Source organism: Equus asinus, chromosome 12 (assembly GCF_041296235.1).
Source record: "Equus asinus isolate D_3611 breed Donkey chromosome 12, EquAss-T2T_v2, whole genome shotgun sequence".
Lineage (NCBI taxonomy): Eukaryota > Metazoa > Chordata > Mammalia > Perissodactyla > Equidae > Equus > Equus asinus.
Window position 1 is genome coordinate 28793078 of NC_091801.1, and position 16321 is coordinate 28809398.

Consider the following 16321-nt stretch of genomic DNA (forward strand, 5'->3'; position numbering starts at 1 on the left):
GATGGGTGCCCATCAACTAGATTGTCAAGCTTGCCGTGAGAGAAAACTTTCTTGAAGATTCCAATCTAATAAATCCAGAGACTTTACGCAAAAAGAAGTAGGAGGAGGCAAGAGGAGGATGGGACGGTCAGGAGGTGGAAGAAAAAGAGGAAGTAGAAGGAGAAGAAAGAAGATCTCAAATAAATAACTTAGCTTTACAATTTAAGGATCTAGAAAAAGGAGAGCAAACTAAATGCAAAGCTGGAAGAAGAAAGCAAATAATAAAAATTAAAATGGAGATAAAATAGAGAATACAAAAATAATGGAATCAACAAAACCAAAAATTAGGGCTTCAAAAAGAATAAACTGACAAACAGCTAGCCTAAGGAAAGAAGAAAAGTCAAATTACTAAAATCATATATGAAAAAAGGGACATTACTACTGACCTTACAGAAATAAAAAGTATTATAAAAGAATATCATGAACAATTGTATGCCAAAAAATTAGACAACCTAGATGAAATAGACAAATCCTTAGAAAAACACAAACTGTCAAAGCAGACTCAAGAAAAAACAGAAAGTCTGAATAGGCCTATAATAAGTAAAGAGATTGAAGCAGTAATAAAAAACCTCCCAACAAAGAAAGGCCTAGGACAGATGGCTTCACTGGTGAATCTACCAAATATTTAAAGAAGAATTAACACCAATTCATCTCAAACTCTCCCAAAAATATAGCAGTGGGAACACTTCCTAACTCTTTCTAGAAGGTAAGCAGGGTTGATACCAAAGCCAGACAAAGACATGACAAGCAAAGAAAACTATAAACAAATACCCTTTCTAAATATAAAGGCAAAAATCTTCAACAGACACTAGCTAACTGAATCCAGAAGCGTTTTAAGAGGATTATACACCAGGACCAACTGGGATTTATCCCAGGAATAGAGAGTGGTTCAACATACAAATATCAATGTAATTTACCACGTAAACAGAATGAAGAGGAAAAAAACACAGTTATCTAAATTGATGCAAAAAAAGCATTTGACAAAATCTAACACATCAGATTTTGGAAAGGAAAGATATAAAACTATGGATATAAAACTATATATAGATATAAAACTATATAAAACTATCTGTATCACAGATGATACGATCTAATATATAGAAAATCCTAAAGATTCCACAAAAACCTATTAAAGCTAATAAAGGAATTCCGCAAAGTTACAGGATACTAGATCACCACACAAAAATCTGTTGCAATTCCTTTCATTAGTAATGAACGATACAAAAAAGAAATTAAGAAAACAATTCTATTTACAATAGCATCAAAAAGAATAAAATTCTTAGGAATAAACTTAACAAAGGAAGTTTAAGACTTATACAAGAAAAACTACAAAACATTGCTGAAAGAAATTAAAGACCTAAATAATTGTAAAGATATCATGTTCATGGATTGGAAGGCTTAATATTGATAACAAGTCAATACTACCCAAAGAAATCTACAGATTCGATGTAATCCCTGTCAAAATCCACACGGCCTGTTTTGCAGAAATGGAAAAGCTGATCCTAAAATTCATATGGAATTGCAAGGGTCCACAAATAGCCAAAGCAATCTTAAAGAATAAGAACAAGGTTGAAGAACTCATACTTTCTTATTTCAAAATTTATTACAAAGTTAAGGTAATAAAACCTGTGTGGTACAGGCATAAAAACAGACATATAGATCAATGGAATAGAACTGAGAGTCCAGAAATAAATCCTATGACCATCTATGGTCAGTTGATTTTCAACAAGAGGATAAGCCAATGCTATGGGGAAAGAATAGTCTCTTTAACGAACAGTGCCAGGACTACTAGGTATGCACATACAAAATAATGGAATTGGACTTTTACCTCACACCATATACAAAATTTAACTCAAAATGGATCAAGAATTAATACAAAATAAAATTTAGGGGTAAGCCTTCAAGATCTTGGATTTGGCAATGGTTTCTTACATATGACACCAAAAACACAAGCAACAAAAGAAAAAAGTAGATAAATTAGACATCATCAAAATTAAAAATTCTTGTGCATCAGGGGCCAACCCAGTGGCGCAGTGGTTAAGTTCACACGTTCTGCTTCTCAGCGGCCCAGTTTTTGTTAGTTCAGATCCTGGGTGCAGATATGGCACTGCTTGGCAAAAGCCATGCTGTGGTAGGCATCCCACATATAAAATAGAGGAAGATGGGCACGGATGTTAGCTCTGGGCCAGTCTTCCTCAGCAAAAACAGGAAGATTGGTGGTAGTTAGCTCAGGGCTAACCTTCCGCAAAAAAAAAAAAAAAAATCTTGTCCATCAAAGGATACTAACAAAAGAGTGAAAAGAAAATCCAAAAATAGAAGAAAATATTTGCAAATCATATTTCTGATGAGTCTAATATTCACAATATATAAAGAACTCTTACAACTCAACAACAAAAGGAAAAACAACCCAATTAAAATATAGGACAAGGATTTGAATTGATATTTCTTCAAAGAAGATATACAAATGGCCAACAAGCACATGAAAAGATACTCAATATCATTAATCATTAGGGAAATGTAAATCAAAATAACAATGAAACCCCATCTCACATTCACGAGGTTAGACTAGAATTTTTTTTTTAAATTGACAATAACAGATGTTGGTGAGGATGTGGAGAAACTGGAACCCTCACACATTGCTGGTGGAAATGTAAAATGGATAGCCACTGTGGAAACAGTTTGGTGGTTCCTCAAAAAGTTAAAGACAGAATTACCACATGACCCTGAAATTCCACTTCTGGGTACATACTCAAAAGAAATGAAAACAGGTGTTAAAAAGAAAAAACCCACTTGTACACAAATGTTCATACAAACACTATTCACAACAGCCAAAGGGTAGAGACAACTCAAATTTTCATCAACAGATGAATGGATAAACAAAGTGTGGTATTTCCATACAATGAAATATTATTCAGCCATAAAAAGGAATGATGTACTGATACCTTCTATAACATGGATGAACCTTGAAAACATTATGCTAAGTGAAAGAAGTCATACACAAAAGGCCACATTTTATATGATTCCATTTATATGAAATACCCAGAATTGGCAAATCGTTAAAGACAGAAAGCAGATTAGACTTGGCTAGGAGTTGGGAGAAAAGGAATGGGGAGTGACTGCATAATGACGTTTCCTTTTGGAGTGACTAAAATATTCAGGAATTAGATAGTGGTTAACAGTTGAACAATACTGTGAATATTCTACATGCCAGAGAATTGTACACTTTAAAATGGTTAAACTGGTAAGTTTAATTTTGTGGATTTTACCACAATAAAAAGGAAAAGAAAAGATCTATATGAAAAAACTATAAGGAAAAAGGAAAGAGGGGAAAGCGAAAATTTACCTAAGAACCCTTACAAGAAAACAATTGATCAGAATGAATGAAAACTACAATCAAAATAGGCATTAAACTACTAAACTTAATGAAGCCATCACCTCTACAAACAAGATAGAAATGTGGCAACCTCAGGGTTCAAGGAAGAGAGAGCAAGACAACTGAAAGAGCTGAAAGGTAGGCCACAGTGCTCAGAAAAAAAGGAGCATCAAACTATGAAAATGGTTTCCTGAGGGAGAAGGAAATGGAAATGAGGAGGTAAAGGGTGCTCCTTTCTTACTGCAGAATTCAGAATGATTTAATCCTATACACGTGTGAAGGTATAATTTGATTTAAAAGTAAACTTGAAACAATAAAATAGTAAAACAACAATAATAAAAACAGCTTAGACTCTTTTGGTGTAGTCACTTCTAAAACTATTTCTTACATTTGCAAAATAATAAAAAAGTCTTCATTTTTTACTTTTATTTGTAGTGACCATCAATACAAGAAAGAGTTTCTTTAAATACTGACTCATATAGAAAGTATGGAAAGGATGGATCAAATTAAACTATTAGCTTGATTCCAAATGGCTCAGCCTTCCCTGTAACATATGTGTGCTGAGTGCCCAGGTTGTAGTAAACTAAACACCCAGGATCACACGGAAGTGGATATCCTGCAAAGATTTAAGATATTTAAGGACCCTCATTTTCTGATTCTGATTTTATTCTCTGTTGCTACCCAGTTCAAAACAATCTATGCATTCAGTCATTCATTCAACAGACATTATAAGACACCTATAAGTGAAGGTGCTTAAACTCATTTCAAGTCTTGCCTTTGATTGCTAATCTTTCTGACTGTAACAACATGACACTGGTCTCCCCTACTTCTTCCTTGCTACCTCTTTTTCTCCCTAGATCTTGATCTCAATGTGTCTAGCCATGACCTAATAATTTGATGACAACTTCTTTGTCCTCCATTATTTGATAATTTTATTTTTCCCTTTTTGACCTTGACTTTAAGACTTATCTGTTAGAGCCTCACCCAGAAAGGCATAAGTCCTTGCTCCTGACAGCCACAAGAATAGAAACCATCAATCTTGGCCATCTAGTATTTCTCTCTGGCTGTTATCTCTTACCATATTGCAGTTTTACTTGTGTTTAATCTGCTTGAACAAAAACTGCAATCAATTACTTTTGATTGTTCTTCTGCAGGACACATGGTGTTACAACAGGAAGCACCCAATTCGATAGACTGCATTAATTTCAAAGTGTCTAGTAGCTTATTTTAACTTATATTAACTTACATTAACTTATATTAACAGGTTTTACTCCATTTTATCACTTACAGTAAAGATGTCTTCACAGCCATCCTGAAATCGAGCTCCATCTGTTCCATAAAGATATATGGGGGCTGAACTTCTATGTTGTCCATATAGTATAATATAAATCTGTGAGCTGGTCCCTGCATTTGGCAAGTCACTGGTGATTATGGAAACTTTCCAGTTACCACCTATAGAAGCACAAGCAATACACAGCATTACAGCAGCTGATAAAAATGGAAGACTCAGAACAGCAGGTCGTCACGAAGCTACAAGAGTTCAGCATAGACACAACATACTCTTCTCTATCCCCTCTAGAAAAGTGCTATAACACAGGATTTAGACTCAGTTTTTAAAATACTCAATAAAATTACTATTTCCTACAATACAACCATGAGAATATTTCCTAGAAGATCTTTAATAATAACATTAGAGAGATACCATTATCCTGTCACAGTTGGTCATGCCTGGACTCTGAGACAGTCACCATATAACATCTCTTAAGTGCTCAGCATTTTGACAAAATACCTCCAATAGTCTTAGTTTTGACATGTAATATGTGCATTCAGAATTATATCTTTTAAGATTTTTTGAGTTTAGATATTTTCCAAAATAAAAAAATTACATAGTAATTTATATAAGGATAAAAATTGGAATCAGATAAGTTAGAAGGAATTTGAGAAGTCATCTGGTACAATTTCTTCACTTACTCTTTTAGGTATCCCTAATTAATAGATGAATTAACTGAGTTCCACAAAGTAAATTCTGTATCACTCAGCAACAAATAAAAACAGTGGTAGAAAATATGTGGTTAATTGTGAATAAAACTAAGATTAACTAAACATTATAGCATATTGACAGTGGTATGATATTATTTCCTAGGATTTCAATCTAATTTTGCCAGGTTTGGAGTAAACACCAAGAGTTGATCAATAAGAAAATTGTAGTAATGAGAAATTAGGCAACATAAGTGTATTTCCCATCTTGATCATTCAAATAGTAATCAAGTTCCAGATTTAAATTTTACTTACATGGAACAATAAATACATGTTAAATTAACGTATGTTTTTAAAAATCTACTTTAAAACAGGAAATTCTACTTTATTTTTCCAACACATGGTAAAAAGCCACGTTAGGCTACCAAACCATCTTGGCAGACAATCAGTTAGCAAAGAAAAACGTCATTTTAAAAAATTGTAGAAGGATGATAGGCTATCTTTAATAGTGGCAGAAGCAGTTAAATTGCAATCACAAACTATGGAGATGGGAAAATTCTAGCTGTTTTCTGTAGAATAATTATCATATTTAGTGCTTGTTTGAATAAAATGAAATAAAGCTCTTCAGCTTCTGCTCTCTTAGAAATGCAGCAAAAGAGTTCAGGGGAGAATCAATACTTGCTAAATGTACACGGACTAAATCAATAGAGAAAGAAATTGCATTTTCTAACAACTAAGATGAAAAGTATAGGAATAGAAATAAAAATGAAAATAATGAAATATGATGTCTGTTTACCATAGGTGTTTACACTTCTTTAAATCATTAAAACCTTAACCTTGGAAGGGAGTGTTGTAAAAACTGGAGTAGAATCTAACGATCATGAACTAAGATTCATCCTTTAGTTCATAACTTACACTTCGATCAATCAATAGCCAACAAGTCATTGAGTCATTACTAGGTATCCAGTGTCATGGGGAGGAGTATATGAAAAACATAAAATGAAGTCTTTATCCTCTGTTAGCTTGGAATCTATATGAGGTAGTAAGGCCAACACACCAAAAATGAAAAAAATCAGAAAATGTTTAATGTAAGATTTTGGTGAAGTGATGACAGGTCAAAGGAAAACTAACAAAATAAATAAGCAAAAAAAATGTAATTAAAAAAAAGAACTGGCAAAAAAAAACCCAGTAGAAATTAAAAAAAGAAGGTACAAAACCTTATGCCATAATCTTTGTAAAGCTGAAGCCAAGAGAAGAGTGAGACAGAAGATTTCAGGAATTTGTAGGGTACTTACCCCAGCTTGCTCAGCAACATTACAGGAGAAAGAGGATGAACAGATAAAATTCTAAAAACCTTCTTAATGTTCATATCCTGTTAGGCCCCAATTTGAAAAAGAATGGGTTGAAGGGGTGAATAAATGGACTGGAGAAAACTAGGATGCAGGGATTGGACAAATAGCTTGATGAAAGACTCAAATTACCATAACAGATACAAAATAAGTAGAAAATTTGAATTGCCCTCTATCTTCTAAAAAATCGTAATAAATTTACAATTAAATTTATTTCATGAAGAAAGCAGGCCCAGAGGTTGAATTTTCTATCAAACCTTTAAGAAATAAATAATATGAATCCTACACAAACCCTTCGGAATAGTTTGCAACTCATAGTGTGAGATGAGTATTACTCTAATACCAAAACCAGACAAAGATATAATAAGAAAACTAAAGAGTACTAACCCTTATGAAGTAAATGAAAATATTCTCAACAAATATTAGGAAATCAAGTCAACCACAGTCTTCAGGTTTATCCCAGGAATGCAAAGCTTTTTAACATATGGAAATGTAATGCATCATATTAACAGAACAGGAGAACATGTATCTGATCACCTCAGAAAATACAAAAACAGCATTTGGCAAAATTACATACTCATTCATGATAGAAACTCACTATTGGAAATGATGGAAATGAGAAACACATTATCGGAAACTAGAGCAAAGGCCATGCTTCTATAAAGTGGCAGAGAACCTGGCTGAATTGTGCTCTATTATTCAGGGGTGGAAATAGAACTGGTAAGTAAGGAACCTACATATTTAGCCAAGGAGACTTCCAATCAAAGTGTGAAAGGTGTGGCCTGGTTTCTCCTTGCTGCTTACGGTAAAATGAAAGAGGAAAGAGATAAATTGAGAAAGGAATGTTAAGGAAAAAGGAAGCAGCACTTGAAGATTTGGAAAATTTTCAACCTATCCAGATATGATGTTCTGCAAACAGAGCCAAGGGCATGGCAGAAATACTGTTTGCTAGAGAGATTAGGCATATGATTTATGCATCCAATCAACCATCTCAGCAGAAGCCAGGATTAGAGATGGAGTTATCCAGGAAGGATCTGTAGAGAACCCTTGTGTCTAATGATGTGAGTCCTCATGATATCCACAGAATACCAACAAGGCATTCAAGAAATTTATTCCAGATGAAAGGGACAGAGATGGGATGAAATGAAGGAAGAATGACACCAAGGGCCAAGGGCCCTGGTGGGCTGAGACGGCAGGGCCACCACCATGGAGGGCCAAAAGGATGAGGCCGCTGCCTTAGCAGGGCCCAGAGAACAAAGCAGTAAGCCATGGAGGATTATTCCCAGGCCTTGAAATCTAACGAAATTTGCCCTGCTGGACTTCAGCCTTGCTTGGGACATGTGACCCCCCTTTTTTCCTTCTAATTTCTCCCTTTTGGGTTGGGAATGTCTATTCTATGCCTGCCCCACCGTTGTATTTTAAAAGCAGATAACTTGTTTTCTAGTTTCACAGGTCTGTGAATGGAGAGGAATTTTGGCCAAGGATGGATTATACAAGTGGCTTGCCTATACCTAATTCAAATGATATCAAAGATGAGATTTTGAACATTTCAGAAGGTTACATTTAGATGATGTTATAGACAAAGTTGATGCTGCAATAGTTAAAACTTTGGGGAATGCTGGAATGTGGTAAATGCATTTTGCATATGAAAAGGACATGAATTTTCCAGGGCCAGAAGAACTATAATGTGAAATGTGTCCCCTAAAAAATATGTTCAAGTCCTTACTCCTGGTACCTGTGAATGAAATCTTATTTAGAAACAGGGTCGTTGCAGATGTAATTAGTTTAGATGAAGTCATACTTGAGTAGGGTGGGCTTAGTCAATTATGAGTGGTATCTTTATAAGAAAAGGAGAAGAGACACAGAGACAGAGACAAGGGAAGAATGCCCTTAGTACACAGAGATTGGAAATATCTAGCTGCAAGCCAAAGAATGCCAAGGACTGCCTGCAACCACCAGAAGCTAGGAAGAGGCAAGGAAGGCTCTTCCCTTAGAGCCTTCAAAGAGAGCATGACACTGCCAACATCTGGATTTTGGACTTCTCGTCTCCAGAACTATGAAAGAATAAATTCCTGTTTTTTTCAAGCCATCTTGCCTCTGATAATTTGTTACAGAAACCCTAGGAAACTAATACAAAAAGTGACAATATAAGCAAATTGTGTTACATAAATAAATACAATTTAGCAATTAAAAGGCATAACCTGATACATACAAAAATTTGGATGAATCTCAAGCTTTATGCTGATTAAAATTCTAGTCACAAAAAAGTATATATTGTATGATTCCACATAAAAACTTCTAGGAAAGGCAACCTTATTTACAGTAACAAAAAGAAAATGAGTTCTTTCCTAGTGCCAGGGGTGGTGGAATTATCTGCAAAGAGCATGAAGAAACTATTTGGGATGACAGAATTATTCTATGTCTTGACTGAAGTGGTGAACTCAACTGTCAAAACTCATCGCATTGTAGATGTAAAATATGTGCATTTTATTTATGTAAATTACCCCTCAACACAATTGATTGTTTTAATCATTAAATAAACAAAAACTTCTAAAAGCCATAACTGGAATGGTAAAGTTGATAAAAAATTGCCACACAAATGAAAAAAGACTAAAGTTTTCCATTTGCAAACAGCTCACATAATCAAAAAACAAAACATGGATTTCACAATAGAAATATGGGCGAGGATATGAATAAGCAATTCATTAAAATACAAAACACAAATATCAAAGAAACAGAAAATATGCTCAACCTTCCTTAAAACCAAAGAAAAGCAAATCAAAAGAAGACATTGTTTTCCATCTATCAGATTGGCAAAAATCTTTAGTTTTAGAATATCTAGTGCTGTGAGAATGGACTTTCTCATACACATTGGCATCAGTGTAGTTTCCTGTATCTTTTTTGAAGGGCAATTTGGCAATATCTATGAAAATTTACAATGCATGTCTCCTTTGATAACAGTCTTACTCTTATAATTCACTGAACAAATATCTTCACAAAGATGCCAAACTATGTGTACTAAGGACATTCTTCAAGACTCCTTGTAATAGTGAATATTTGGATGCAACTATATATCTTTTAATACAGAATGAGTCAGAGAAATTACAAAACAGCCACAATGATATGCTACATAACACAACAATTTTAAAAGAATGACTAAAGCAAAATACAGCACAATTTGGATACCATTATCTCAATTTTGCTAAGAAAAAGGATATCCATAGATATATGTATATGTGCTGACATATGCATTTAAATTTCGAGAGAAAAATGAAGATATCTTTATGAGTACAGTTTAAAAGTTAGAGTTAGGGAAAGGTTAACTTTTCATTTTGTATTTATCTACACTATTTGACTTTTACCATGTGCTACATTACTTTTACCTCTTTAAATAGGCAAACATGTAAAAGGAAAAATAGATATAATTTTAGATGATGAATTGCATATTATAGATGAAGAGCTCTTTAGGAGTACCAGAATATAGGAAACTTGTGTCTGAATTCTTCTAGAACAAAATAAAGTTTTCACATCATGGTTATAAAAAAATCCCCTCTATAATTATACTTCTATATTTTCACAGTTCCTTATAATCACTTGCCAGCTGTTCTTCCCAGTAAACTATAAGCTACTCACAGATCAAAAAAATCATTGATGACCTACAAGAACCATTTCTAGAAGTCAATATGTTTGGACTTGAAGCACCACAATAAATTGTATATCTTGGCCACAAAATGGCATCACTTTTCAATTAATTTGAATAGTATCATTGTGAGGAGTGGAGAATAATAGGAGATCTTTGAGGTCACACAGAAGTATCTTGAGATTTATACTTTGAAACTTGGTTTTAGATAAGATAACAACCTAACATCTTTGTCGTAGTTTCTTCAAACAGAAAATAGAAATTATATACTCCTCATGTGGTTTTTATAAGAGCTATATCTGATAACATTTATTAGTCACATAGTACAGTGTCTAGTACATTAGAGTCACTTAATAAAGGAAAGCTATTATTATCAATGTAACTGCTATAGAATTACCTGTTTTCTATCAATGTAACTGCATTCTCAACAGGGGCAATATCACTCCCAAAAGAGGAAAATTGGTTCTTGGAGGGCAAAATGCTTAAATATTATAAGGTTTCATGGCTCTCCTAAACTCAACCCTAGCAAACAGAATATTATTCCTTAGTATTTTATTTCTCTCATTAGTAGAAGGAAATAATAAAACAAAAAGTTGAGAAAGAATGAATTAGGCTAATAGTTCACTTAAGAAATACATATAAATACTGTTATAAACTTTGTAAATTTAAAAAAAAAGATAAAATGCTTACATAAATGAAAATGAAATTCCTGAAGTACAAAATTAGAGAGAGAGTATCTATCCCTGTCTACACACCTGAATGACTGCAATTTATATATGCAGCAATAAAAATAAACATGAAAGAAAGGGGATCAATCTCCAGGACAGTTACATAGGCGCTGGATGACAGTGGCATCTACAAGGAAATTTACATTGATGGGTGTTAGCCAAATATAAGTCGCAAATACTTAAGATTAAATCATTGGAAATCTTATTCCAAGCAAGGCAACAAGAAAAAAGTGTTTTATTTCAGCTACTACTATTTGAAGAAGATGGATTGTGTGAAATCAGTAGTAGCCATAAATAAACAAACTTCTGAGAAGAGGGGGTACAGAACTAATGGAAGAGAACTATTTCTCTAATCATGCCAGAGAAGCCTTCCTTTTTGTTTTCTTCCTCCTGAAGTAGCAAAACGCCAATCTGAGGCTCTAAGACAATGATAGACTGCTCTGTAACTGGGCAGGGTCATTGAATATGGTTCTCTGTAGCACTCTTCCACATGCTGCCTCTAAGCACTAAGCTGACTTGACTTCTGCATCTTTCTATGGTCTCTATTTTCACTCAGGAATATAAAGCTCAAGGCGACTTAATTGGCTGTGGAGCTATAGACAGGTAAAAATATGTGTAAAACATACATCTGAATACATTATGCCCAAAATATATAAAGAACTCTTACCACCCTAGAGCTACAAACTACAAATACTGAAGAGAAAATAAGACTTGAAAACACACTGTACCACAAAGACATAAGAATGACAAATGTCATTAGTCATTAGGGGAGGAGGGGGTCAAAGATGGCAGTGTAGGAAAACTCTGAACCCACCTCCTCTCATGACACACTGAATCCACACTTACATTTAGAGCAATTCTTCCTGAAGAAGAACTGAAGGTTGATTGAACAGCTTCTGTACAAAGGGACCACAAAGAAACAGGGAAGAGAGACAAAGACACCATTTGACAGAACCCCACATCCAACATGGCAACCCATGCTGCAGGGAGGGATAGCACTGAGAGGCCTACATACAGGCTTCCCCACCCTGGGGCACAGAAGAAAAGACAGTGGTTTAAAGGACACCTAGACTATATGGGAAGAAATCCATTTATGATTCCTAGATCATCAGCCAAACAGGTGAGAACTACTGGAAATTCTCTCCAGGGTCAGAAGCATCAGCAGGCACCATTCTTTGCATTCCCCTTCCATCTTGATAGCACTGGTGTGAGTACAGTCCAGATGCCACCAGTCTGCTAAGACTGTCCCAGCACTCCCCCAGGCACAGAGCAGCCCAGGGCTCCCTGGCCTGCTCCATCTCCAGTTCCCCTGCCAAGGCACTATCAGGCCCCGGCCACAGGGCAGTCTAGAACCTGCTGGCACCTTGCTCCAGCTGCCCCAGCAAGGTGTCCCCAAGCACCAAGTGGCTGGGGACTCCTCAGCTCATGCCTACTCCAGCTGTCCTGTTAAAGCCACCCAGCATACACAGTTTACACGAGGAATACTCCTACACAAGGCCACTCCTTCAAGAGCCAGAGAGGTAGCTGTTTCACCTAATTCATAGAAAGAAACACAGAAAGCCAAACAAAATGAAGAGACAAAGCAATATGTTCCAAATGAAAGAACAAGATAAGACCCTAGAGAAAAACCCTAGCGGAACAAAGATAAGTAAAAAGGTCAAAGTAATGGTCATAAAAATGCTTACTGACTGATGGAGTAGAATGGAGTAACACAGTGAGAACTTGTACAAAGAATTAAAAAATATAAGAAAGAACCAATCACAGCAGAAGAATATAATAACTTAAATGAGAAACAGACTAGAGAAAATAACAGCAGATTAGATGATTCAGAAGAATGGATCCGTGATCTGAAAGACAGGGTAGTGGAAATCACTCAATCAGAACAGCAGAAAGAAAAAACAGTTTAAAAAAATGAAGATAACTTAAGGGAACTCTGGGACATCAAGCACACTGATTCACATTATAGGGTTCCCAAAAGGAGAAGAGAAAGGGGGAGGAAATTTATTTGAAGAAAAAATGGCTTAAAACTTCCCTAAATTGGGAAGGAAACAGACATCCAGGCCAAGAAACCACAGAGTCCCAAACAAGATAAAGCCAAAGAGATACACACCAATATATATCATAATTAAAATGATCAAAGTTAAAGCTAACAAGAGAATCTTAAAGATAGTAAGAGAAGAACAACAAGTCACAAACTAGGGAACCTCCATAAGACTATCAGCTGATTTTTCAGGAGAAATTCTGAAGCTAAGAAGGGAATGGCATGATATATTTAAAGTGCTGAAAGGAAGAAAACTTATAACCAGGATATTCTATCCAGCAAGGTTATCATTCAGAATTGGAGGAGAGATAAAGAGTTTTCCAGACAAGCAACAACTAAAGGAGTTCATCACCACTAAACCAGCCTTACAAGAAGTGGAAAAGAAAAGGCCATAACTAGAAAAAAGAGAATATATGAAAGGAAAAATCTCACTGGTAAAGGCAAACATTTAGTAAAGGCAGTGGTTCAGGCACTTAAGTTAGTATGAAGGTTAAAAGACAAAAGTAGTAAAAATCAACTATAATCACAATAAGTAGTTAAGCGATACACAAAATAACAAGATGTAAAATACAAGGGGAAAAATATAAAATGTGGCAGGGGGAGTAAAAGTGTAGTTCTTTTAGAATGCATTCAATCTTAAGCAATTATCACCTTAAAATAGATTCCCATCTATAAAAGTCAACATATAAAAATCTTATGGTCACCACAAGCCAAAAACCAACAACAGGTACACAAAACCATAATGAGAAAGGAAACAAAACATAACACTAAGGAAAACCATTAAACTACAAGGGACGAGACCAAAAGAAGAAAGGAACAGAAAAGAACTATTGAAAAAAAAAGAAAATGGAAAACTGACAAATGGCAGTAAGTACATATGTATAAATAATTACTTTAAATGTAAGTGGATTAAATGCTTCAATCAAAAACTGAGGGTGGATAAAAGGATTAAAAAAAAAAAACAAGACCCATCTATATGCTGCCTTCAAGAGACTTGCTTCAGATCTATAGACACATCCAGACTGAAAGTGAAGGGATAGAAAAAGACATTCCATGCAAATGAAAACAAACAGAAAGCTGGAGTAGCAATACTCACATTAGACAAAACAGACTTTAAAACAAAGACCATAACAAAAGACAAAGAAGGCTATAAGCTATAACATAATGATAAAAGGGGTCAATCCAAGAAGAGAATATAACATTCATGAATATTTATGCACCTAACATAGGAGCACCTAAATATATAAAGCAAATATTAACAGACCGAAAGGGAGAAATTGACAATAACACAATAATCGTGGAGGACTTTAATAGTCCACTTACATCAATGGATAGATCATCCAGACAAAAAAACCAACAAGGGAACAATGGCCTTAAATGACTCATTAAACCAGATGGACTGAATAGATAGATATATACTGAACATTCCATCCAAAAAATGCAAAACACATTACTTTGAAGTTCACATGGAACATTCTCCCCGATAGATCATATGTTAGGCCACTAAATAAGTCTCAATAAATTTAAGAAGGCTGAAATCATATTAAGCATCTTTTGCAACCACAACAATATGAAAATAAAAACCAACTACAAGAAGAAAGCTGGAAGTCACAAATACGAGGAGACTAAACAACATGCTACTAAACAACTATTGGATCAACAAAGAAATCAAAGGAGAAATCAAAAAATACCTGGAAACAAATGAAAATAGAAATATGACATACCAAAATCTATGAATGCAGTTACAGTGGTACTAAGAGGGAGTTCATAGTGATACAAGCCTACGTCAAGAAACAAATTTTTTTTTTTAAAAAAACTAACATTACACTTAAAGGAACTAGAAAAGAATAAACAAACCCCAAAGTCAGCAGAAGGAAGTAAGCAATAAAAATCAGAGCAGAAATAAATGAAATAGAGACTTAAAAGACAATAGAAAAGATCAATGACACTAAGAGCTGATTCTTTGAAAAGACAAACAAAATTGACAAACTATTAGCTAGACTAACTAAAAAGAAAAGAGAGAATGCTCAAATAAATAAAATCACAAACAAAAGAAGAGAAATTACAATGGATACTAGAGAAATACAAACAATTATAAAAGAATACTATGAAAGGCTATATGCCAACAAATTGGATAATCTAGAGGAAATAGATAAATTCTTAGAATCATACAACCTTCTAAAACTGAATCAAGAGGAAACAGAGAATCTGAACAGACTGACTACTAATAAGAAGACGAAATCATAGTCACAAACCTCCCAAAAAACAAAAGCCCAAGACCAGACAGCCTCTGGTGAATTCCAGCAAGCATTAAAATAAGACTTAATACCTATCCTTCTCAAACTCTTGCAAAAAATTGAAGAGGAGGAAAGGCTTCCTAACTCATTTTACAAGGCCAACATTACCTTGATACCAAAACCAGACAAGGACAACACAAAAAAAGAAAATTTACAGGCCAATATTGCTGATGAACACAGATCATCCTGTATCCAGCAACAATCCTCAACAAAATATTAGCAAACCAAATACATTAAAAGGATCATGCACCACAGTCAAGTGGGATTTATCCCAGGGATGCAAGCATGGTTCAACACCCACAAATCAATTAACATGATACACTACTTTAACAAAATGAAGAATAAAAATCATATGATCATCTCAGGACAGGCCCTATAGCCTAGTGTTTAAGTCCAGCCACTTTGGCGGCCTGGGTTCGGTTCCCAGGCACAGACCTACACCACTTGTCAGCAGCCATGTTGTGGCAGTGATGTACATACAAATTAGAGGAAAACTGGCAACAGATGTTAGCTCAGGGCTACTCTTCCTCAAGCAAAATGAGGAAGATTGGTGACAGATGTTAGCTCAGGGCAAATCTTACTCAGCCTAAAAGAAAGGAAATCATATGATCATCTCAATAGATGCAGAGAAAGCATTTGACAAGATTCAACATCCATTTATGATAAAAACACTCAACAAAGTGGATATATAGGGCACATACATCAACACAATAAAGGCCATATATGACAAACCCACAGCCAACATCATACTCAACAGTGAAAAACTGAAAGCTACTCCTCTGAGAACAGGTACAAGACAAGAATGCCCGCTATCCCCACTTTTATTCAACATAGTATTAGAAGTCCCAGCCTGAGGAATTAGGCAAGGAAAAAAAAT

The 16321-nt window shown here is 34.9% G+C and overlaps 1 protein-coding gene across 18 annotated transcripts in view; it reads right to left on the minus strand.

Moving 5' to 3' along the window:
• RP1 (RP1 axonemal microtubule associated) overlaps positions 1-16321 on the minus strand; it is a 449795-nt gene that overhangs the window by 256840 nt on the left and 176634 nt on the right. For 17 of the 18 annotated variants that reach the window (XM_070481271.1, XM_070481268.1, XM_070481256.1 and 14 more), the window contains one exon: positions 4701-4864. The exons of the other annotated variant lie outside the window; for it this stretch is intronic. In XM_070481271.1, the coding sequence (XP_070337372.1) occupies positions 4701-4864 (164 nt within the window). The remainder of the gene's footprint in view (positions 1-4700; positions 4865-16321) is intronic. 18 annotated transcript variants of the gene reach the window in all.